The 23,434-nt window shown below is 43.1% G+C and overlaps 1 protein-coding gene and 1 pseudogene across 1 annotated transcript in view; one reads left to right on the forward strand and one right to left on the reverse strand.

The window, feature by feature from the left end:
- Nucleotides 1-2,694: 2,694 nt before the first annotated feature.
- LOC105741544 lies at nt 2,695-2,939 on the reverse strand (annotated as a pseudogene).
- Nucleotides 2,940-10,412: 7,473 nt separating this feature from the next.
- Nucleotides 10,413-23,434, forward strand: part of Malsu1 (mitochondrial assembly of ribosomal large subunit 1) — a 15,856-nt gene continuing 2,834 nt past the window's right edge. Inside the window, exons 1-5 of the mRNA XM_004626564.2 lie at nt 10,413-10,689; nt 11,913-12,091; nt 21,133-21,214; nt 22,453-22,635; nt 23,343-23,403. Of these exons, the coding sequence (XP_004626621.2) occupies nt 10,443-10,689; nt 11,913-12,091; nt 21,133-21,214; nt 22,453-22,635; nt 23,343-23,386 (735 nt within the window). The 5' untranslated portion in view covers nt 10,413-10,442 and the 3' untranslated portion in view covers nt 23,387-23,403. The remainder of the gene's footprint in view (nt 10,690-11,912; nt 12,092-21,132; nt 21,215-22,452; nt 22,636-23,342; nt 23,404-23,434) is intronic.

A 23,434-nucleotide genomic window follows, 5' to 3' on the forward strand; every position in this document is an offset into this window, starting at 1 on the left:
ATATATATTCAAGTCAGTTGAAAAGAAGAAATTAAAGCTGGGTATATAGTTCAAGAGTAGAGCACTTGCCTAGCATTCATAAGACCCTGGGTTTATTCAATCCCCTGCCCACTAAAAATAAAAATAAAGATGAGGCAAGCAGATTACTAAGATATGGGTGAGCAAATGTTTCTGTCAAGGGCCAGGTAATAACTGTTCTAGGTTTTGTGGATCAGACAATTTCTGCCACAGTTACTCAATCCCACCACTGTAGCATGAATGCAACCAGCAATGTTATGTAGGTGAAAGAGTATAACTGAATCTCAGAGAAGATCTTTTATAGAAATAGGTGGTGGCCAAATTTGGTCCTTGGGATATAGTTTGCCTAGAGATGAAATAGACAGCAACTAATGTAGTGTGAGAAACTAGGCTGGATTTTAGATTGGAGAGGAGGAAAACAAAAAAAAAAAAAAAAACCAGCTACAAAAAAGATTTTTGGGACAAATGGAGAAATTTGAATATAGCCCAGATACCAGATGATATTAACTAATGTAAGCTTTCATAAAGGGTAGTGAAGGAATCATGGGGCCAACGTTTAGTCTAATTCCTTTGCTTCCTTGAGAGCCTAGAGACCAAAACGAAAGCTTGTTTGAATCACCTCCAAAGAGGTGAAGGTAAATCTGCTGAACAGAAATTGTGGGAGTTCTCCCAATCCATGCAATGGCTGTAAGGCAGTGCTTCTCAACTAAGGATGATTCTGTGCCCTCCCAGGGGACATCTAGCAATGTTTAGGAGTTTGTGATTGTCACAGCCTGGATAGGGATGCGACTGGCAGCTAGTGGGTAAAGGCCAGAGGTGCTGCTGCCTGTCCTACAGCCTGAGGCTGGAGACGGAGCTCTGTGGTTGAGTACTTGCCGGGCACTCACTGGACTCCAGGCTTAACTCTAGCACTGCAAAACAAACCATCCTGTAATCTATAGGATGGCCCCACATTAAAGGATTATCTGGTTAAAATCTCAGAAGTTCTGCTATGGAGTACTTGAAGAGGCCCTAGGTATGGACATAAAAATGGAAGACTCGGATTTGAACTTGGCTCTGCCATTTAAAGCTGAGCAGCTCTGACAACTTCCCTGACTTTTCTTCAGCCTCTTCTCCTGGTCTCCTCACCTGTAAAATGGGGCAGCAGTCCCTCTCTGGCCGACTGCACAGGGCTGATGCAAATCCATGTTCAAAAATGAACAGAGGCAGCAGGGCCTGTACACCTGTAATCCTAGCTTGGGAGGCTAAGGCAGGGAATCACGGCGTGTTCAAGCCCATCCTGGACTACATACGGAGACCTGGTCTCAAAAGAAAAACAATACGGAGGTAACGTCTGGAACATCAGTAATCTGAGCTCTCTGCGAGGCTGAGGCAGGAGACTGGATCCCAGCCTGGACAGCTTAAGAACTCAGTGAGACACTGGCTCAAAATTTTAAAAGACTGAGGATGTAGCTCACTGCAAAGGCCCTGGCTTCAATCCCCAGAGTTGATGACAAAGACAGACAAAAAGTTGAATGGAGGTGGAAGCATGCTGTATATGGCCGAGCAGCGCACGCTTCATGTGAGGCCTGGAACAGAACTAGTGGGGAGGCTTGTCTTTATGTGATAACGAAGAGGCCAAGACATTGCTACCTAAAGCAAGAAAATTTTAAGTCACCACAGAATCACCTGGAAGTTCGTTAAAGTACAAACTGCTCACCCATGGCCCAGAGTCTCTCATTTAGCGCTGTAGGGAGAGGCCCTTTACTTTGGGTTTCTATCAAGTCGGGGGCGCGGGCTGAACGTCCTGTGCGCCTGGTCGACCAGATTTGGGGCCCGTCTCGAGACCTGCTCTTCCCTCGTCGCACCAACAGGGGGCAGCAGAGAGCAACAAATACACAGTCTAGGAGGAAACGGTGGAAAAACCTTCCTCAATTCCAATCTAATAAATGGCAGGAAAGGGTTGAAATAGTTAGATACATATTGTCCAAGTGATCCTGGCAACAAGTCATCTGTAACATGGGGGAAATAACCTGAAAGACAGTAGGATGACTTGATTAATGTTTGCTGAGATTTTAGAACTTTGAGAGAAAAATAGAATGTGTAGGTAATAAATTATTCCGGGAAGTCTTTATCCCTGGACCTTTTATAAAGGTGCACATTTTCTACACTTGTTTAACCTTTGTTGCACCGATTGCATTTTACCCGGTTAGAAGAACAATACCTTTTCTGCTTAGAACTACATTAGCCATATGTTGTGTCCTTGATATTCTAGAATAAAATTGTCACTGGAGTTCTCCCACAGCCTTTTGGAACACTTTGGAACATGGATACCTTCGTGGTATTTAGTATTTAACCAATTTTCCTTGTAGATATAACTTCTCCACAAATACCATGATGTCACCTCACTAATCAGAAAACTTTCTCAAATTTGCAATGTAATTGCTACTGTTAATTGCAGTGGAACAGGATTTAATGACAAATTAAGTATCATGCCTCAAGCTTAATTTTACATCTTTTTAAAAATAAATACCTCTAGGATAAAAATAAAGGTTACCTTAGAAGTTTTTTTAAAGGTTTCAATTGTACTTTATTTCTTCAGTAGGCCATATTTTAGTGGATACACAGCCCTTGCACTTGGCATCAGTTATGATTTCATTTAGAAATAATTTAGCTGTATCGTATCAGCTGGCCTGATTACTGATCTCGCCATTCCTTGGGGGTGACTCTGCCAACAGGGGAAAGGGTCCACTCTAGTCCATTTGTGTTGCTGTGTAGGTCCATGCAGCAATACAGAACGTGGCTGCACCAACTAACATAGCATTACCATATTTGTCGTGGAAATCAGGCGTACGCTTCTGGTGGCTCTGCCTTGCTGCCATTTGTTGAATGCTTCGCACTGGAAAACGACCTAATGCGTTTTTGTCCAACGGAAACATCATGGAGCTGAAGTTGAAACTGTAGTAACTGCAGCTGCCGGCTTGGTGCAAATTACTTCCAGATACCCTTGCCTATCTTAGAAGATTTTGATGAGAATGTGGCAGAAGGATTTTGTAGCTGTAGATGTAGTTTTGAAATTTGGTTTGAAAAAAAAAAAAAAGAAAGAAATTTGGTTTGCAATTGAGCAGAGGGAGAGAGATAGGACTTAAATGGCTCCAGCCTGATAGGACCTCATCACTGTGGAGGAGTGGTCAGGAGCCAGTGTGTCCCCTTAGCCTCCTCATTAATGAAAGGTAGGTGAGGAGGAAGAGGGGATTATACTGCGTGTACCCTGACATCTCGGTGCTGATGTCTACTGGGCAAAGGTCAGGACATTAGCCAGCTTCCTTACAGAGGTGTGAGGAGGATTAGATTCCACGCTAGGAGTCAGCAGCCCCACTTGCTAGCCACATTCCGTCCTCCCCCTGTTTTTGCAGGACCCGCAGCTAAGTACGGGTTTTACATTTTTAAATGATTGGGAAGGAGATAAAGAATAGGGCTAGGGGGTGTGCCTTAGTCGTTCAGTGGTTGCCTACCATGCATAAGGACCTGAGTTCAGCTCTCAGGACTCCTCCCCCAAGAAGTAGCATTTTGTGACACATAAAAAATTGTATATGAAATACAGATTTCAATGTTGGTAAGTAAAGTTTTACTGGAACTCAGCCACACTTCATTTACATATTGTCAACCTCTGCTTTCATATTACAACAGCAGAGTTGGGTAGTGATAGAGACTGTATGGTCTTCACAGCCTAAAAGTACTTTCTGGCAGTATGTGGAAAGTCTGCCAGCCAGGCATGGTGGCACACACTTGCACTCTCAGCATTCTGGGAGGCTGAGGCAGAGGATTCCAAGTTTGAACCAGCCCAGGAAATTTAATGAGACCCTGTCTCAAGATAAAAAACAAAAAAGGGCTGGGGATGTAGTTCAGTCTGGAGGCCTTGGGTTCAGTCTTCAGGACTGGAAAAAAAGAGGGAAAGGAGAGGTGAAGGAAGAACTTTTTAATCTGTATTCTAGAATACAGTTGAACTCTATTCTAAACTGAATTAAGAAAATAGGAACTATTCAGAGAACTTCAATGACATGAAATATAGTTTTTTAAAGTTGATCTGTCATGTTATTCTATAATGACAGAGGCTGTGTTATGTGACATAGGAAGTTAACTGAACATCATCTATGAATGGCTAGAATGTCCTAATCTATGAATTGTGGAAATGTCCTAAAAGACCTTGATGAAGAAAAAGGAAAATCAAAGAATCCCCTCAGGAGAATTACCAAAATAGAATCAGAGTGTAAAAGTCCACATAATAAGGGTTGGGAACAGAGCTCAGTAGTACAGTATTTGGCTAAAATACTTGAGTTCAATTCCCTTGAGAGAATTAGGAAGAATACTATCAACAGTAGGTTGGAAAAATCAATCTCTGGTGATATATCATGAAATATGAATCATCAGCAGAATGAATAAAAGTAAGGCTATCAACACCCAGAGGGAAGACTGTCACCAGTGAAATGTTGATGGAGGAAAAGAAAGTTGTGAAAGGATACATACCATATGCTAGCATTTATATAAAGTTTCCCAAAGCATGGAAAACTAGACATTGCATGAATACATGCAAACACAAGTGATAGCACTATAGAAAAGTAGGCAGGCAATTCTATAAATCCTCCAACTGCAGTTGGCTCTGGGGAGAGGAACAGGGTGGTGTGGGGGCCAGCATGGGTTGGAGGCGGTTTACAGCACTGCACTGTTTCATTCCTTAAGTTGACTGGTGAGCTCATCCTACTACATATATATATATATATATATATATATATATATATATATATATTTTTTTTTGTGTGTGGTACCAGGGATCAAACTCAGGACCTTGTGCATGCCAGGCAGCTCCTTATGCTACTGAGCTGTTTCCCTGGTCCTCTTTAGTAATTTTCAAATAGGTTTAAATAAAAGAATTCCTAGAAAAAGATTTAAGATAAAGACAGAAAAAAGATAGCAAAGATTTGTGAACCAATAATTCATGAAAGAAGAAATTCAAACCAAGAAAAAACATGTGAAAAGATATTCATTTGGGAATGGGGATGTAGGATCTAGCTCAGTGACAGAATGGCCTGGTGTGTGCAAGGTCATGGGCTCAATCCCCAGTACCAGGAACAAAAAAAAGCTAGTGTTCAATCACACTAGTAATTAGGGAAATGCAAATGAAAAGAACAAACAAGACAGAAAAGAAGCAAAAACATAGTGCTCTTTTTTTAAATCACAAATTGAACCCAGGGAGCACTGAGCTAAATCTCTAGCCCCCTTTATTTTATTTTGAGACAATGTTTTGCTATGTAGCCTGGGCTGGCCTCCAATCTGCAATCCTCCTGCATCCTGTTGCCACTATGCCTGACAATGACGGCATTTCAGTGAAGAAGCAATACACAGATGGCCCCAAATCTATAGGTCTCACTGAGGATTTCTTGATATTCCAGTGGTACAAGAATGACATATATTCAGTAGAATCCAGACATCAAATTTTGACTTTGGGGCCTGCCAGATAGCTCAGCAGATTAAAGTGCCTTCTTAGGCAGATGCAGGGGCCAGGGTTCAATCCCCCAGCATGCCATGTTAGCCCCGTCCCCAGGACATGCTGAAATGGCACTTGAGACTGGGCGTGGTGGTATGCACCTGTAATCCCAGCACTTGCGGGGCTGAAAAGATCACTATGAGTCCGATCTACATAGTGAGACCCTGAAGATCCTGTACTAAATAATTTTTTTTTAAATTGACTTTGGATCTTTCTCCAGGTTAGCAATCTGTGGCACTAATTGGGGCCAAGCAGTGGCCACATGATTGCAGGGCTCTACAGTATACCGAGATATCAAGCTAATTATTCCGTGGGTACAGTTTACTAAAAGCAGTCTTGAATTATCATATTTTCCATTTACAGTGGGTTTATAGGAACCTACTCCCATCATAAACCCAGGAGCATCCGATAGAGACAACTGTCATGACCCAGTCCCTCCACCCGTATATTGAAGCCTTACTCCCCAATGTGACTGTATTTAGAGCTGGTGCTTTTCAGGAGTAATTAAGGTTAAGTCAGAAGAACAAAGCCCAATCCAGTGAGGCTCATGCATTTATAAGAAAATAAAGCCTGGCAAGCGCAAGGTATTGAGTTCAATCCCCAGTCCAAAAAAAAAAGAAAAGAAAATGGAGGACACAGGGTAAGGGACACAAAGAAAGGCACCTGAGGACACAGTGAGAAGGTGGCCAAAGGCTGGGGAGATAGCTCAGTGGCATAAGAGCCTGCCTGTCAAGAGCAAAGTCATGAGCTCGATTCCTGGTACCAAAAAAAAAGATGGGAGAGGTGGCCAGCAGCCAGCCATGGAGAGAGACCTCAGAAGAAACCAACCCTCCACTTGATCTTGGATGTGCAGCCTCCAGGACTGGGGGCAAATTAACTTCTGTTGTGCAGCACACAGTCTGTTATCCCAGTAGGGCAGCCCTCGCAACTATTGCAGCAGTATGCATGTGAAGAAATGTCGACATAGGAAGACCAAGAATGTGAATGTTAGTCACGATGAGAGATACCCCTTCTACCTTCAAAGGATTATTACTCCAGGAATTGTCCTCCTAACTTCATATGTTTGCATCAATTTGTGGTGTCGTCATACAATTTTTAAATGGTACCTAAATATCATCATGCCATGCAAATGTCTTGTTGACATTACTGTTGTTTCTAATTAGGGCACATACAAAGTAGAGGACAGGGGCTGGGGAGATAGCGCAGTAGAATAAGCACTTGCCTGGCACGTGCAAGGGCCTGAGTTCAATCCCCAGTTCCGACAAAAAAAAAAAAAGGAGAGGACAAGATAGTTTTGGGGGGCTTTTGGAGACAGGGTCTTGCTATGTAGTCCAGGCTATATTTGAACTATGTAGTGGCTTTGAACTCACAGCAATCCTCCTGCCTCACTGTCCCAAGGGATGGTACTACAGGTGTATACCACCATGCCAGGATGAGATAGTTTTTAAATAGAAATATGCAAGTACATATTATTTAAGATGTACTATATTAGATTCATAAGAAGTCCCTTTAATCCTTAGCAAGGTCTCTAAAGAGCAGAAACAATACATAGTGAGGAAGTAGGGGTATTTACATTTAACCTTGGGTTTTTTGTGGTTTTTTTGTTTGTTTGTTTTGTTTTTTTGGCGGAACTAGGGATTGAATTCAGGCTCTTGCGCTTGCCAGGAAAGTGCTTTTTCCACTGAGCCATCTCCCCGGCCCTAAGATGTTTGTGAAAGTTCTTTTTTTTTTTTTTTTGGCAGAACCAGGGATTGAACTCAGGCCCTTGCGCTTGCCAGGGATGCACTTATTCCACTGAGCCATCTCCCCAGCCCCAAAAATGGCAGAAGGATTTTGGGGGGGGGGCAGGGGTTGGCTCAGAATACCTTCAGGGCATGTTTGGCTGGCTGCAGTTGTGGGGATTGAACCACAGCAACCTGAGGCTGACTGCTTTGTTGAAGCAGCCACTTAAACAACTGAGCTAAGGGGCAGGCCCCAGTGTTTACATTTAAATGATGAGAATATTTACCATTAGCTACAGTTGTCCAGCAGTGGGCTGAGCTGCCCAGAGAGGTCTGGGAGGATCTCAGACATAAGACAGTAGTAATCCCAATCTTTTATTATTATTATTATTATTATTATTATTATTATTATAGTGACTTTTTGAAAAAAAATTGTGTCTCTCTAAATATCTATCATTGAATACATGCATGACAAAAAGGTAGTTTGAAGCAACACTTTAAAAAATATTTATTTATTTGGTACAGGGTCCCTTTCCCCTAAACAGCTTGGACTCATAGTGATTCTCTTGTCTTAGCCTTCCCAGTGCTGGGATTATAGGCCCGCACCACCAGGCCCGGTTTTCATGGTTAGCATGGCAAGTGGTACCAGGGATTGAACCTGGGTACTTGCGCTTACCAGGCAGGTGCTTAAACTGCTGTGCTACATCCCCAGCCCGAAGTAACACTTTTACAGCAATACTGTAAAATTTTACTAAATTCCAACAAACTATTTTCATTTGCTACAAAAAAATATGTTTAGGGGCCAGGGATATAGCTCATTGGTAAAAGCACCTGCTTGGCAAGTTTGATTTCATATATATATTCAAAGACAATGTTTCAATGTTTGATGCATCTGTGGACTTAAAGGTCCTTTGCAGATGATTCCCAGATTAGGAGACACTGCTGTATAATAAATACATCCACAAATAGGCAAAGGCTCAGTTTGATGAACTTCTCAGTCCCAAAATCCAGTGCTCCAAAGGCAGGGATTATTAAACGACATTCCCCTCTTGATTCTGCCTTTATCTGAAACGAGGTTCAAGCCCAACAGTAGAGGTTCCAGCTCTTACAGGGTGGGGTGTTTTGCATTGTGAAGACCTCTCACACATGGGGTAACAGCCATTGCCATGTCTTGCCTTGGATGGGAATATGGCCTGGAAGATGGTTTTCAGTATGTAACAGTGAGAACTTAGGGCTGACAACCTCTGTCTCTGAGTTCAGGTCTGACGAGAAACCGTGTTTGAGATCACAGTTTCCTTGTGTCCGGAACATCCCATTCTAGCCCATGATGAGTGCACTTGAGGGGTTACTCCACAGACACATGGCTTCTGCATGTCATTCAATTTAAACTCAGAAACCATAAAAGGAAATACCTTTCTTTGTGGTCTTAGGAATTGCAGTTCAGGAGACACAAGTTCAGATAGTCTGAAACAGTTTGCTGATGAAGGCAGGGAAGATGGGAGCTTAGAAAAGCAGACTGATGATCCAAAAGTAAATTCTTTGGTATGGAAAACTTCTTTCAGAGTTGAGAACAGGGCTGTGCACCAGGAGCTGTGGGACAGAATACCAGAGAATGGGCATCCTGCATAACAATGTCCATAGAACAAGAGTCCAAGATCCTCTTGAAATGCATCTACAGCTGGGCACACTGTAGGATCTGTTCCAGCTGTCTTCACTCAAAGGGCGGTGGCAGTGGGAAAACCTCTCCCCATGTTACTTTCATTGTAATTTTCCCTTTTTTTTTTCCCACCAGCATCACTGCTCCATTTCTGCAGAATAAGGGCCCAAGCCCATTTCTCAACCCTTCAGGTCATTAGGATGTGATGTTCCTTGCAGAATGTAAAGCAGTGTTTCTACAGAACCCAACTGTTCCCAGTCCACCCAATCCTTGTGCGTGTCCAATGACACCCCCAGTTCCAGGAACATTCTCCTACCTCCTGAACACAGATTATGCAAGAGATGTAATCTCTAAACTGCTTCTGTGTGGGCACCCGCTTCACAGATGACCCCACTTCCTCTGATCTCCCAGACTCATGCAGAATAAGTACAAACCACCCTGAGCAAATCCCCTTCTACCTCTATTGAGATGCACCTCGGTCCTGAGGTCTCCCTGGTAACTGGCCTCATGTGCGTTCCTGGTGGTCCTTTTCCACTGAGTTTTATCAGAAGGACGGCAATATTTCTTCCCCCATGAGGCTAATTTGTAGACATATGATATAGTTGTACAACACGCATGGATGCATTTATCATTGACAGACCACTATACAAAGGTGGTATCATAAGATTATACTAATATTGCCCAGTAATGTATTAGCTATCTTCGTTTGACATTTCCAACAATAAAAACACCTACCGATACATTTTTCAGAACAAATTCCCATCAAGTGAGGCATGATTTACTAATTTCCATATGATCACTACCTGCAGGTAGGTAGCCTGCACAAATCACCGAACTCGGAACCTTGCACTTGCCAGGCAGGCGCTTATGCTGCTGAGTTATATCCCCAGCCCTGCCCAAAATTCTTGGCAAATATAGCTGGATCTAAGCGTTTGGGATACTTGGAGATAAACGGGAAACTTGGAAAAGATGGCAAAAACTAGGAGAAACACCAAATTCATGCCTAGGAAAAAAAACTGAAGCGGATGGGATTGGAAATGAACATAGGATTAATTTTCCCCAAAAATTAGTGCATGGAGCTTTTTGTTGTTGTTGTTCGTTTTTGTTTTTGTAGGTACTTGGGAATGAACACAGGGGTTTCACCTCAGCCCTCTGTATTTTTATTTCTTTGAGATTAAATCGCTAAATAGCCTAGACTTGTAGAATCTAAGACCCTCCTGCCTCAGCCTCTGAGAATGCTGGGATCACAGACGGTGTACCCACGCTAATGTATCGAACATTTCCAGAGTACCTACCACTTGAGTGGGACCCCTAGACCAAACCTACTCGCAAATCAAACCCGCCGAGCACTCGTTCTCTCCCGCCTAGGCTCCACGCTCCGCCCAAGGCCCCAGCTTCAAGTCCTGGCTCTGCCCACGGACCGCACAAACTCCCGGCCGCGCTGAGTGACCCGACCAATCAGAAGACGCAGAGCCTGCGGGTCCCGGGGAGCGCGCCGCGTGACGTCACGCGCGCGACGACGATGGAGCTGGGCGGATGTGTGGCTCTGCGAGTGGGGTCGCGCCTGTGGCGCGGGGCTGTGTGCCGGGGAGCGGCGTCCGCGGCGCGCGCGGGGTCCCGGCTTCACCTGCCGCCGGTGGGGCGGCCTGCCGCGGGACCAGCGCCCCTCCGGGCCTGCCTGACTGCTGCGCTGGTGCGCGGCCTGCGCGGCGGGCCTGAGCGGGAGGAGCGCGCGGACGGCGAGGGCGCCCCGGAGCCTGGCGCTGCAGGTGCGGGCGTGGGGGCAGCGGCGGGGATTAGCCAGCCGGGAGCTGGGGGTTTCCCCTGGGACTCACAGAACGGACTCCGCAGCTTGACCCCGCCAACCTTCCGCTTTCACAGTGGGGAAACTGAGGCCCTGCCCTGCGAAACGCGGTTATGTTCACGAGCCCGGCCATGCGTGGTCGTACTGTGCCCTCACCGGCCAGACCTCCCTCCCCGTTCTACCTGCGAGCCTGGGGAAGGGAGTGTTGGGCCGAGGGATGTGGCCAGGGGATGTGCAAGAAACGCTAAGATGCGGGTCCTACTCAGATTCTTCAGTTGCTGCAAACGTTTTTATTTTTTTTGCGGTCGGTACCGGGGATTGAACTCAGGACCCTGCGCTTGCCAGGCAAGCGTTTATTGTACTGAGCTATCTCCCTGGACCCTGCAAATGTTTTTAGAAAAATGATGAGCAAGTAACAGAAATTACAGAGCTTGAGAAGTAGAGGTTTTCGTAGGCTTTGCTACCAGGTGTTTAGAGTCAAATTCAGAATTTAGGAGCGCTATAAATTTGCAGACACTAATACTTAAAGCTGAAGAACAGAATATCTGAATCTCGATGAAGAAACATTACATTTTCATAGATACCAGTTGTTGATAACCAAAATTGCTTTATAAGTAAACCTGAGAGGCAAGATGGTGCATGCCTGCAGTCTCCACACTGAGGAAGCCAAGATCCCAAGTTTCAGACCAGTGTGGAAAATTCAGCAAGGTCCTGTCTGGGAAAAGAGAGAGCGTAAGCCTTCCAGCTCACAATTTTAGTTCTGTAATGCTTTATTAGCTGGGGTTCAGTTTAACATGACCAGGATATCCCCTCTTCCTGAAATGGTGCTACCGTTTCTTTGTGTAGCACTTTGTATTTTCAGTGTATTGCTCATTGCTACTGCCCAGACAGTCATTTGTCATCGCGATGTGGTTCTTCAGGTGTGTAGTAAGAGCAAAGGGCATGCAGTGGCTCTGTGCAACCCGAGCACTCCAACCATCAAAGCTGAGCAGTGCAATATGAAACTGCCTGGAGGTTCAACTGCTGGGAGGTCTGGGCTCTGCCAGTTTATAAAGCATTTTGGATCTAAACACCCTTGTGGAGAAGCAGTTACTTTGTTTCCTCTGGGACACATCTGCACCCTCTGGGCATGTACAGGTCTGTCTCCTACTTGAGCATCTGTCACAAACAAACGCTTGTACTTTTCAGATAATACCGGTCCCAAGTTTGATATTGATATGCTGGTTTCCCTTCTGAGGCAAGAAAATGCAAGAGACATTTGTGTGATCAAAGTTCCTCCAGAAATGAGATACACTGATTACTTTGTGATCGGCAGTGGAACGTCCACCCGACACTTACATGCCATGGCCTTCTACATTGTGAAAATGGTAGGATGCTTTCTCTCTTTTTCACCATTAATTGAGTGATGTCAGTGCTTCAGCCTGAAGAACCATGTGTGAGGAGGCCTGACTTTTTCAGAATTTGACTGAATGTGCTTTATGTTATTCTTTGATAGAAAAAGGTCTAGTAAAAGCCTTATTGAGACAAGATCGATTCTTTTTTGTTTTCTTGCTTAATGTATTTGGTACAGGGTCTCACTATGCAGCTCAGACTCGTAATGATCCTCCTGTTTTCAGCCTCACCAGAGCTGAGATTACAGGCGTAATCTCATGCCTGGTCTCCGTGACCATGGTTTAGCATGCCTAGGGGCGGGTGGGCATGGCATGTGTGCCTGGGATTGAAGCTGTCCTTGCAACTTGCCTAAGCAGGCACTTAATGCGCTGAGCTATCTTGCTAATTCTTGTCTCTTGTGACCATAAAGAAAAAATTAAAATCTGAGACAAGCTAGAAGACAGTGGAAGCCAAAGGGATTTCTAAAACAATACTGTCTAGTGTGGTAGCACTAGTACAGTACATTTTAGATGATCGTTGCCGTATTGAACAGACATAAAACACTTTCATGACTATAAAATATTATACTGGTCATTGTAGTCTAGTTTATTCTGACTGAACATGTGTAATGTTTCCAAACATCATGCGTAGTCATGGGCAAGGTAAAAGTGATAGATAACAGTTCTTCCCTTCTGAATTCGTGGGTCTAATGGAGGAGGAGAAAAGTAGTTCATTTTTTAGGTGGACTGAACATACATCAGAATGAAAGAAAAACTATATTCAGAAGCTTTCAGCTCTTTTTTATTATAATTCTTTTTTTTAAATTTTATTTATTTATATGTGTGTGTGTGTGTGTGTGTGTGTGGCCAGCTCAGCCCACCAGGGGGCGGGGCTGGCAGGCATGTGGTGCTGGGGGATTGAACCGTGGTCCCTGTGCTTTGCTAAGCTTGTTCTAAGTAGGTGCTTTAGGCCACTGAGCCATCTCACCAGCCCCCTTTCAGCTTTTTGATACAATTCTGCAGGGAAATAACCCTGCCAAAAACCTGGCCTAAGAGAAGGTTTGGGGTTGTTGCTGGACTTCTTGTTGTTGTTTTCCTTTAATTTTTATTTTCTAACCCATTATTTCTTTTTAACAATTTAAAAATTTTTAGCAAAAATGAATGGTTAATTGTGCAATATAAGAATCTGGTGTGGTTTAAACAATGATCTGGGTGGATAGAATTATAACTTTGATTTCCCTGTATAAACAACCTCGATTACACCAAACAAAACTTGCAGACCATTTAGCACTGGGGCTCTGTCTTTGGTTGATTTTACTCCATAGTTGTGCTGCCCATCTGCTAGGAGCAGCTTAATGGTCTTACTACCTACAGTGGATTTTCTTGAGCCCACATTACCTTTTAAAGTACTATCTTGAGCCTTAAGAACTTGCAAAGCCAGCCACACAGGCAGTGCTAGTGCCATGGCATGTCATGGTCATGACCCACCTACTTAGCACCAGGAATACAGGCCTGTGCAGCTGAACCTATCTTGCAGATGTCGATCTCTGGGTCAGCCTAGGATGAGAGTCTTGTTGTTTTTGAAACATTTAGCCCAGGCTGACCTCAAACTTGTGAACCTCCTGCCTCAGCCTCCCAAGTGCTGGGATTACAGGTGAGCTTGCCACCATGCCCTGCTAAAAGCTTTTTAAAAATAAAAACTGGGTGTGGTGTTACACACCTGTAATCCCAGCCCTCTGGGAGTCTGAAAGCAGGAGGAGCCCTAAGAGTTTGAAGTGAGTTTGGATTACATAGCGAGTTCAAGATCAGCCTGAACTATAGACCCTGTCTTAAAACACAAAAGAATAGCTGAGACTGCCTGGAGAAGCTGTAAAATAAGAAGGGGTGTCTAAAAGAGCCTTGAAAGGGCAGGCTAGATAGCTCAGTGCACTAAAGTGCCTGCTTGGGCAGAGCACAGCTGCCAGGGTTCCCAGCATGCTGGTGCCCCCCCCCCCCCCCCGTGCACTGAGACCCTGTACTAGAATACAACATAAATAAAACAGCCGTGGTATAATGTAACAGCAGAGGAAGAGTCCAAAACAGTATTTGGAGAGAGGAAGAGAACCAAGAGAGCACGGAGAAAAGTTAAAATCAGATGTGATAGCAGGAGGGAGGTGACAGTAGTGGTAACTGCTCGATTTCAGGATCTAAAAAGGAAGTATTCTGAGTTTCTGGAAGGGGCTAAATGAAGGGCTAAAAATTACTTTCACAGGAGTTTATGTAAGAAAGAGATAGGCAAGGTCAATAAGTTCTGTTACTGTTTGTAGTAAAAAGATGCATAATGTAGGTCCTGCCATTTTACTCATTTTTAAGTGTATAATTTATTGGTTTTAAATACATTTATTGTTACCACCACCCATCTCTGGAACTTTCACCTTGTAACTCTATACCCTTAAAACAGGAACTTCTTATTCTCCTTCCCCTGCAGCTATCATTCTGCATTATTTGAAAAGTCTATGGTATTTGTTCTTTTGTGACCAGCTAGTTCACTTAGCATCTTGTCTTCAAGATCCATGGATGTTATAGCATGTGGCAGAGTTTCTTTCTTAAGACTAAAAATCTGCTACATATCACAGGTTTGTATCATATATACCACTGTTTATCCATCTGTTCACTGATGGACATTTAAGGGTTTTTGAAACTTTTAGCTGCTGTGTATAGTACTGCTATAAATATTGGTGTGGACATATCTGCTCGTATCCCAACTTCTAATTCTTTTGGGTGTACATAAAAAGTGGAATTGATGGGGCTGGAGAGATGGCTCAGTGGTCTAAAGCACCTACTTAGAACAAGCTTAGCAAAGCATCAGGGACCGCGGTTCGATCCCCCAGCACCGCATGCCAGCCAGCCCCGCCCCCTGGTGGACTGAGCTGGCCACACACACACACACCACTCTCTCTCTCTCTCTCTCTCTCTCTCTCTCTCTCTCTCTCTCTCTCTCTCTAATAAATAAATAAAAAAAAAAAAAAAAAAGTGGAATTGATGGATCATATGCTGGTTCTATCTTTAATTTTTTTTTTTTTTTTTTGTGGAACTGGGAATTGAACTCAGGCCCTTGCGCTTGCCAGGCAAGCGTGTATTCTACTGAGCCATCTTCTCAGCCCTCTGTCTGTAATTTTTTGAGCTATTATGCCTCTCATAGTGGCTATAGAAATTAAAATCCCATTAGTAGTGGGGGAATGGGGGGGCATACTGGGGATTGAACCCAGGGAGTACTTGGCTACATCTTTAGCACCCTCCACCCCTTTTAAAATTTTGAGACAGTGTCTTAATAAATTGTTTAGGTTGGGCCAGAATCTGCCATCTTCCTGCTTCAGCCTCCCAAGTGGTGGGATTGTAGGTGTACACCACCATGCCTGTTCCAGTTTATTATTTTTGTAATAGCTGTCCTTTCGTTGTTGTTTTATTTGCAGCCCCATGTTTAGTGATATTGAGCGTATTTTTTGTTTATTGGCCATTTGTATATGTTCTTTGGAGAAACTATAGTCATTGGTTCAGTTTTAACCTGGTACATTTTATTACTGAGTTGTAGGAGCTGATTTTTTAAAAATAGTAATCTTTTATCTTACTCTGTTGGTAGTATCCTTCCATGCACAGAAGTATTTAATTGGGATGATTCCAGCTTTGTCTTTTGTTGCCTATGCCTTTGATAACATATCCAAGAAAATCATTGCCAAAATCATGTCATGAAACTTTTCCTTGTTCTAAGAGTTATGGCTTTCGGTCCCATGATTAGGTATTTAATCCATTTTAAATTAATTTTCTTACATGGATATCTAGATTCCTTAGCACCCTTTGTTGAAAAGACTGATTTTTTTCCTGTTGAGTGGTCTTGGCAGCCCTGTTGAAAATCATTTAACCATAATCTGTGCAAGTTTATTTCCACACTTCCTATTCCATTGGTTTGTGTCCTTTATGACAGAACTATACTGCTTTGATGACTATAGCTTCAAACTAGATTTTTGGGTTGTGCTAAGTTCCGTTGCTGTTGCATTGCTGGTGAGTACTGAACTGAGAAACTAGCACATGTCAGGTACTCTACACGGAGTTACACCCCCCAGTCCTGGTATAAGGTTTAGAATCAGGAAATGTTAACATTGCCAACTTTTTCAGAATTATTTTAGCTATTCAGGATTCTTGAGATTCTGTGTAAATTTTATGGTGGATATTTTATTTCTTTTTTTTTTTTAATTTTATTTGTGTGTGTGTGTGTGTGTGTGTGTGTGGCCAGCTCAGCCCACTAGGGGGCGGGGCGGGCTGGCATGTGGTGCTGGGGGATTGAACCGTGGTCTCTGTGCTTTGCTAAGCTTGTTCTAAGTAGGTGCTTTAGACCACTGAGCCATCTCACCAGCCCCGGATATTTTATTTCTTAAAAAAGCATATTTTGGATTTAGATAGGGATACAGTTGATCTATGGGTGACTTTGGATGGTATTGACATCTTAACAAAATATTAAGTCTTTTGACCCATGATTACGGGATATTTTCCCATTTATTTATGTTTCTTTTAGCTATGTTTTGTAGTTCTCATCATACAAGTTCTTTACCTCCTGTACTATTTAAGTATTTTATTCCTTTGGATACTGTTGTAAATGGAATTATTTTAACTCAATTTTCAGATTGCTGATTAGTACAAAGCAGTTCAACTGAAGTTTGTGTGTTTTTGTATCCTACACCTTTGCCGAATTTATTAATCTTAACCATCCCTTTTGTGGCATCTTCAAGGTTTTGTACATACGAGGTCATCTTGTCTGCAAGATCACTTCTTTTTCTAGTGCAATTGCTCCAGCTACATCTTTTCAATGTTGTGTTGACCAGAAGTAGCAAAAGTGGAGCCAGCCAGATAGCTCAGCTGACTAAAGCGCCTGCTTAGGCAGAGCTCAGCATGCTGTGCTGGTCCTGCCCCCGGGCCACGCTGAGACTGCAACTGAGACTGGGCCTGGTGGCACGTGCTATAATCCCAGCACTTGGGAGGCTGAAAACAGGAGAATCACTGTGAGTTAAATCTACATGGTGAGACCCTGTAGATCCTGTACTCAATGCATTTTTAAAAAGTAGCAAAAGTAGGCATCTTGTCTTGGTCCTGATCTCAGGAAAAGCTTCAGTTTTTTACATTAAGTGTGCTGGAGTATGCTAGCTGCTTTTTTAAAAAATTTTATTTATATATTTGTGTGTGTGTGTGTGTGTGTGTGTGGCCAGCTCAGCCCACCAGGGGGCGGGGCTGGCTGGCTGGCATGTGGGGCTGGGGGATTGAACTGTGGTCCCTGTGCTTTGCTAAGCTTGTTCTAAGTAGGTGCTTTAGACCACTGAGCCATCTCACCAGCCCTGTCTGCCTTTTTTTATTTAAATTTTTTTTTTTATTTTAGAAAGGGTCTACAGGGTGCTCAGGGTCTTACTACTAGATTGGACTCATGGCGATCTGCCTGTTTACAGCCTCCCAAGAGCTGAGATTACAGGCACGTACCACTGCGCCCCAGGGTGGGGTCAGCACAAGCAGGCTCAAATCCCTTAATCTGCTGAGCTATTTGGCCGGCCCTCTGTCTGCCTTTCATACATGGCCTTAATTGCATTGAGGCAGTTTTCTTTTTCCCTTGTTTGTTGAGTGATTTTATCTTGAAAGGGTGTCAAATTTAGTCAAATGCATCAATGATTATGGATTGTTTATTCTGTTAAATATATTACATTGATTTTCTTATGTTGAAATGTGTGCATTCCAAGAATCTCACTTGGCCAGGGAGATAGCTCAATAGAAGAAAGGCCTGCCTGGCAAGTGCAAGGTCCTGAGTTCAATCCCTGGTACTGCAAAACAAACCAAGAATATCACTTGGTCCTGGTGCATATTTGTTTTTTCCAGTACTAGTGATTGAATGTAAGACCTGAGTTATTTTGGACAAGCACTGCACCACTCAGCCATGTACACCAGCCCTTTTATATTTTATTTGGAAACATCCCAGGTTGCCCTCAAGTCTATGATTTTCTTGCCGTAGCTTCCCAAGTAGGTATAGATGTGAGCCACAAATGCCTGGCTGTTTTAATATGTTGCTAAGTTTGGTTTGCTAATAATTTTATTGTTGTAGATTGACAACTGGTGGTCAACTTGTGACACCCAGATGAACTGAACCAGCATGGTGCTGGGTGTGGGAGGCCCACCTGAGGATGGTTGCCAACAAAATAAAAAGAACTGGAGAGGAAGAGGTGGTGCTGTTTGTTCTCCTGGAGTAGCTTGTCATGCAAACTCCCATTGTTGTCAAAGGAGCTAGGAGCTTGGAATCTTGTCACAGAGAATAGCTGCAGTTCACTTTGGGGGAGCTATGTTTCTTAGAATATCACTTCTTGGTTCTGAAGGAGGTAGTGGTGCGCTGTTCAGTCTCCTGGAGAAGCTTGTCACACTGGCTTTCCTGATAGGAGCTCGACTGTTATCATTGGAGGAGCTTGAGACCTCATTTTCACCAAGGATGTCTATGGTACTTTTAGGGGCAGCTCTATTGCATACTTTTGAGTGTCGCTTTCTGGCTCCAGAGCAGATCCCTCAGCCTACTGGCACATACTTTCTAGCTTCCACCACTGACCTTTAGGCCTTCCCAGTGCAGATCTTTGGTACAGACTTGCATGAGGCATTGTCATGGGCTCTAGGTCTTCAGCTGGACTCATTGCCATAAGATCCAGGCCCTCAGCTGGATTCTTTTGATTTCTAGTGTATGGACAGATCTCCTGTACTCTTGTATTTGAATTTGACTCTTGGGATGATTACTATCCTATAAATTATGTGTGAGTCCTTTTCCCTTGCAAACCCTGAGGACAACAGTAGATTATTAAAAAAAAAGTTGATTATATTTTCACCAGGGATCAATTCAAGGTGGGGGAAGCAGTACTTCAGGCATGAACACAGGGCCCTCACACTGAGCTACATCTGTGACCCTTCTAAAAATTTTTATTTATTTTTTTTTTTTTGTGGAGCCGGGGATTGAACTCAGGCCCTTGAGCTTGCCAGGCAAGTGATTATTCAACTGAGCTATCTCCCCGGCCCCTAAAATTTTTAAATTTAGAGATAAGGTCTTACTAAATTGTCCAGGCTGGGCTTGAACTTGTGACCTTTCTGCCTCAGCTCCACCAGAGTACCAGGATTATAGGGGTGTGCTACAGCTGACTAATTCTTACACTGCATATTAGCTTCCCTAGCAGAAATTGATCTCACAGACTTAGGAAATGGTCTTTTAATTTTTCAGAGTTTGAGAAAGTATTTTTCTTAGTTCACCAGTAAAACTGTCTGATCCAATTTGTGTTGGGAAATTCTAATATCTATTTCATTTATGTACTAGTTATAAGTCTCTGCAGTGGTTTGTTTTTTGAGGGCTTTGCTATGCAATTCAGGCTGACCTTTAAGTCAGTGATCCCCTGCCTCAGCCTCCTAATTGCTGAGGTTTCAGGTGGCACCACCATGCCCAGCCATAGTACTCTTAAATTCCTTTTATTTTTCTTAAACTGGTAGTAATAGTGCCTATTTAAGATTTTGCTTTAAAAAAAGAAAAACAAAAAAAAAAACCTCAGTCTAGCTAAAGATTTAATAATTTCATTGATTTTTTTTTTTTAAAGAACCAAATCTTGGTTCCTTGTATTTTTCTGTCCTACTACGTTTCCTTTTCGGGGCCTGCCCATTAACTCAGTTGTTTAAGTGCCTGCTTAAGCAAAGGCACTCAGGCTCAGGATACTCTGGTTCGATCCCCAGATCTGCATGCCTTCCCAGGTCTGCCCTTCTAAGGCATCCTCAGCCAGCCCCCCCCCCCCCAAAAAAAAATCATGTTTCCTTTCCTTTGCTAGCTTTTGATGTTTTGCCCCTAGTCCTTTAGAGTATAATTTTGTCTCGTATTTCCTGCTTAGGTGTTTTTTTTTTTGACCTAAGTGTATATTGTTAACTTTTCACGTTTTTCCAGTTTTTCTGTCAGTTTCATTTTATTCCATTGTGATCAGATGATTAGCCTTGAGAACACTGCTTGTATCCTTGATTTTAAAAAGCTATATTCTGCTTCGGGTAAAGAGCTCTGTTAATGTCTTTTGGGATCAGTTAGTCAATATAGTGTTACTCAAGTGATCCATTTCCCTGAATATGGTGGTGCCCACCAATAATCCCAGCACTTTGGAGGTTGAGGCAGGATGATCACTGTGAGTTTGAGACCAGCACCAGCCTGAGCTGTATAGTGAGACCCTGTCTCAAAGGACCCCTCCACACACACACACAAAAGCCTGGGCAGAAAGAGTCACCTTTCCTCTTTTTGATTGTTCTGTTCATTATGGAACGTGGGGTGCTGAAGTCTTAACTGTGCTACTGCTATTTTCCCCTTCAGTTGTCAGTGTGCTTCATATATATAGAAAGTGATCTTTGGTGTTATGTGTAACTGTCAATTCCTTGGTAAGTTGGAACTTTTGTCATCGTCTGTTATCTCTTCTGCTTTTAGCTTAAATTATTTTTTTGGTACCAGGAATCGAACTCAGGATCTTGCACTTGCCAGGCAGGTGCTGTGCCACTAAGCTGTCTGCATCTACAGCTTAAATTCTGTCTTGTTTGCTGTTAGTCTATTTGTTGGTGTTGAGGAAAGCTAAGAACCAAGATAACTTCTAGCTCTTCCTTACTGAGAAGACCCAACTTTAGAACAGGACAGTGGCATGTGCCTTTCCTGAGAGTCCAGGGAAGGTGGCTAGGCACACGGAGGATGGTGTAGGTGCGGACCCAATGCTTGCATGTGCTTAGGCCTCTGGGCCACAAGAGATGCCTTGGTGAATGAGCTGCATGGCCTCAGCAGACTTGGCAAGAAGGTTCAGGAGAGAGGCGTCAGAGACGACAGGATTGAGGGGTAAAATTTCCTCAATTATTAACCATGTGGCAGAGTACAGCTATAAGATATGAGTGAGCTGTTTCCAGATTCAGGCCAAGAAAAGTGCCACTAGATCTTCAGTGAAGGCTGACTTCCTCCTGTCTTTAACTGTGGTCTGGCTTTTTTTCAGTACAAATACCTAAAATGTAAAAGTGCCCCTCAGGTTAAGATCGAAGGCAAGAATACCGACGACTGGCTCTGTGTGGACTTTGGTAAGTTACTGTGGTGCGTACATAGGAAGATACTGATGTTAAGCCATCATGCTGATCATCTTCAGCTAGGAAGCAGGTTAAATAAAATCACTCTGTATTTCTATGTAAAATCGTTAGGTAAAACTTAGGGAGTTTTAATCCTGTGTGAAGTCTCCAGCTCACCTAAGTATTCTAGATACAGTAATACATTTTTTGGTGGAAGACAAGTCTTAAGCTACTTCCTTCTCACTCATATCTGGTACAAAATATCTAACACCTCCAACTTCAAGAGAAGCTTTGGCCCATAGTTCATTGGCTCCAGAGCAGTATGGTAAAGAGGCAGGGTGGAGGAGTAGCTGTTCACAGAGATGGCAAGCATAGAGCCCCAGGGAAGATAAGCCCTGCCAGCTGGCCGGCAAGGATCTGCCCCTCTTCACAGCATGGCAGCTCTTAGGCCCGGTAATCCAGCCACCTCCCTGAAGCGCCACCTATGAGTGTGGTTGGGCAGCTTTGTGAGACTATCTAAAAAGAGCTGGGAATGTTGCCCAGTTCACTTCCCAGCACTGACAGAAGAGGGGTAAAAAAGGAAAACTGGTCACTGTTAGGAACCAAGGAGGTCTAAGGTTTTATCTTACTTGCATGCTAATAAGTTGTCCTTCCACTTTCGTGGATACTGATTGAGGACACAAAAATACTTGGGAGTTACAGACAAAAATAATTTGTTACTTGCAGCTGTTGTCAGCATCATCAGTTTTGTAGTTTTTGTTTTAACACTGGTTCCTTGAGCCCCAGATTACCTGGGGGGAACATGGGGCTAGGGCAAGAACAATCTCATTTTATGAGAGATGTCAACGGTTTTGCAGCCTTCTCACTATGAAAATTTTTGTTCTGGAAACAAGTATTTTTCTCTTTACTACTACTAGCCTTGAAAAACCCCAGAACCACAGTACTTTCTTTGCTCATAAGATTTGCAGAAATGTGATGTGCATGGAACACTTTCTTCCAAGAGAAACCTGCCAACACCATTGGTCAGTGGATAAAGTCAACCTTGTCAGTAATGACACATGTTGATGCCATGCACCTCTGGTACAATGGATGCCCTAGGAAAGGCCTGGCATCACTGCTATCGTAATTTTTACTGGGGTAGAGTCCACAGTTTGCCCTCTGATGACAACTCATCCAGCTCCTAGACAGTTATAAGAACATAAGAATAAAAGCAAATATGTTATTTCTTCATTGTAACTTTTTATCCTTGATAGGCAATATGGTGATTCATTTAATGCTTCCAGAAACCAGAGAAACTTATGAATTAGAGAAATTATGGACCCTACGTTCTTATGATGACCAGTTATCTCAGATACCACCTGAGGCACTACCTGAAGACTTCATTCTTGGACTAGAAGAAGAGGACATGTCCATGGTGACTCCAGTGGAGTTCAAATGTGAATAAAACTGGACGAACTGTTTCAGTCATTTCAGAGTGGAATTCCTTCACTTCTTGGGAAATACAGTTCCCTAAAGCCTGACCTCCTGGGTTAGGTTGCCAGTATAAGTCTTGTCTACCTCATGGGCAGTCACAACAACTGACTCAGAGATAGTTAATGAGCTAATATTTGCATCAAGAAGTACATTCCAACCAAAACTTTTAACATGCCATCTGTTTATCCTGAGATCTCAGTAGGCTTTCTAGGAGCTAATATTGGTACCGGTGCTTACCTTGAGCTCTGTGCTCAGATGTTTTTGTGCTTATATGCAAGTACTCACTTTAAGTAGAATGGCCCAAAATCTTAACAAAGGATGTCACTGCCCACTGATCCTATTACTTGGAGGTGATAAAGGGTAATAGATGGACAGGATTCTTTTCCAGCATAGGACTTCTGTTCCCTTTGAGAATATTCCAGATGACAGAAAAAAAGCCAAGTATTAAAGAAATTTTTGGAACCTGTACTTCTGGTTCATATGAACAGTATAAGCAAGGTCCACATTAATGTATCACAGGGTAGAGAAAATAATTTTACAGTAAGTAGATGTACACATTTTGAGGCTGACAGTATTAAAAGTCAGTATGTAGACCAAATTTTAACATACACATTCACTTGAAAACATACTACACAACAAACTAATGATGAAAAATTTTATTCTGCATCAGGGTATCTGGAAAATGAAGCCGCACTTGGGGCACTTTATAGATGAGGAATGATCCATATATGGTGAGTACAAGACCCAATTACAGAATTATCT

Source organism: Octodon degus, unplaced genomic scaffold (genome assembly GCF_000260255.1).
Source record: "Octodon degus isolate 3935 unplaced genomic scaffold, OctDeg1.0 scaffold00015, whole genome shotgun sequence".
Classification (NCBI taxonomy): Eukaryota; Metazoa; Chordata; class Mammalia; order Rodentia; family Octodontidae; genus Octodon; species Octodon degus.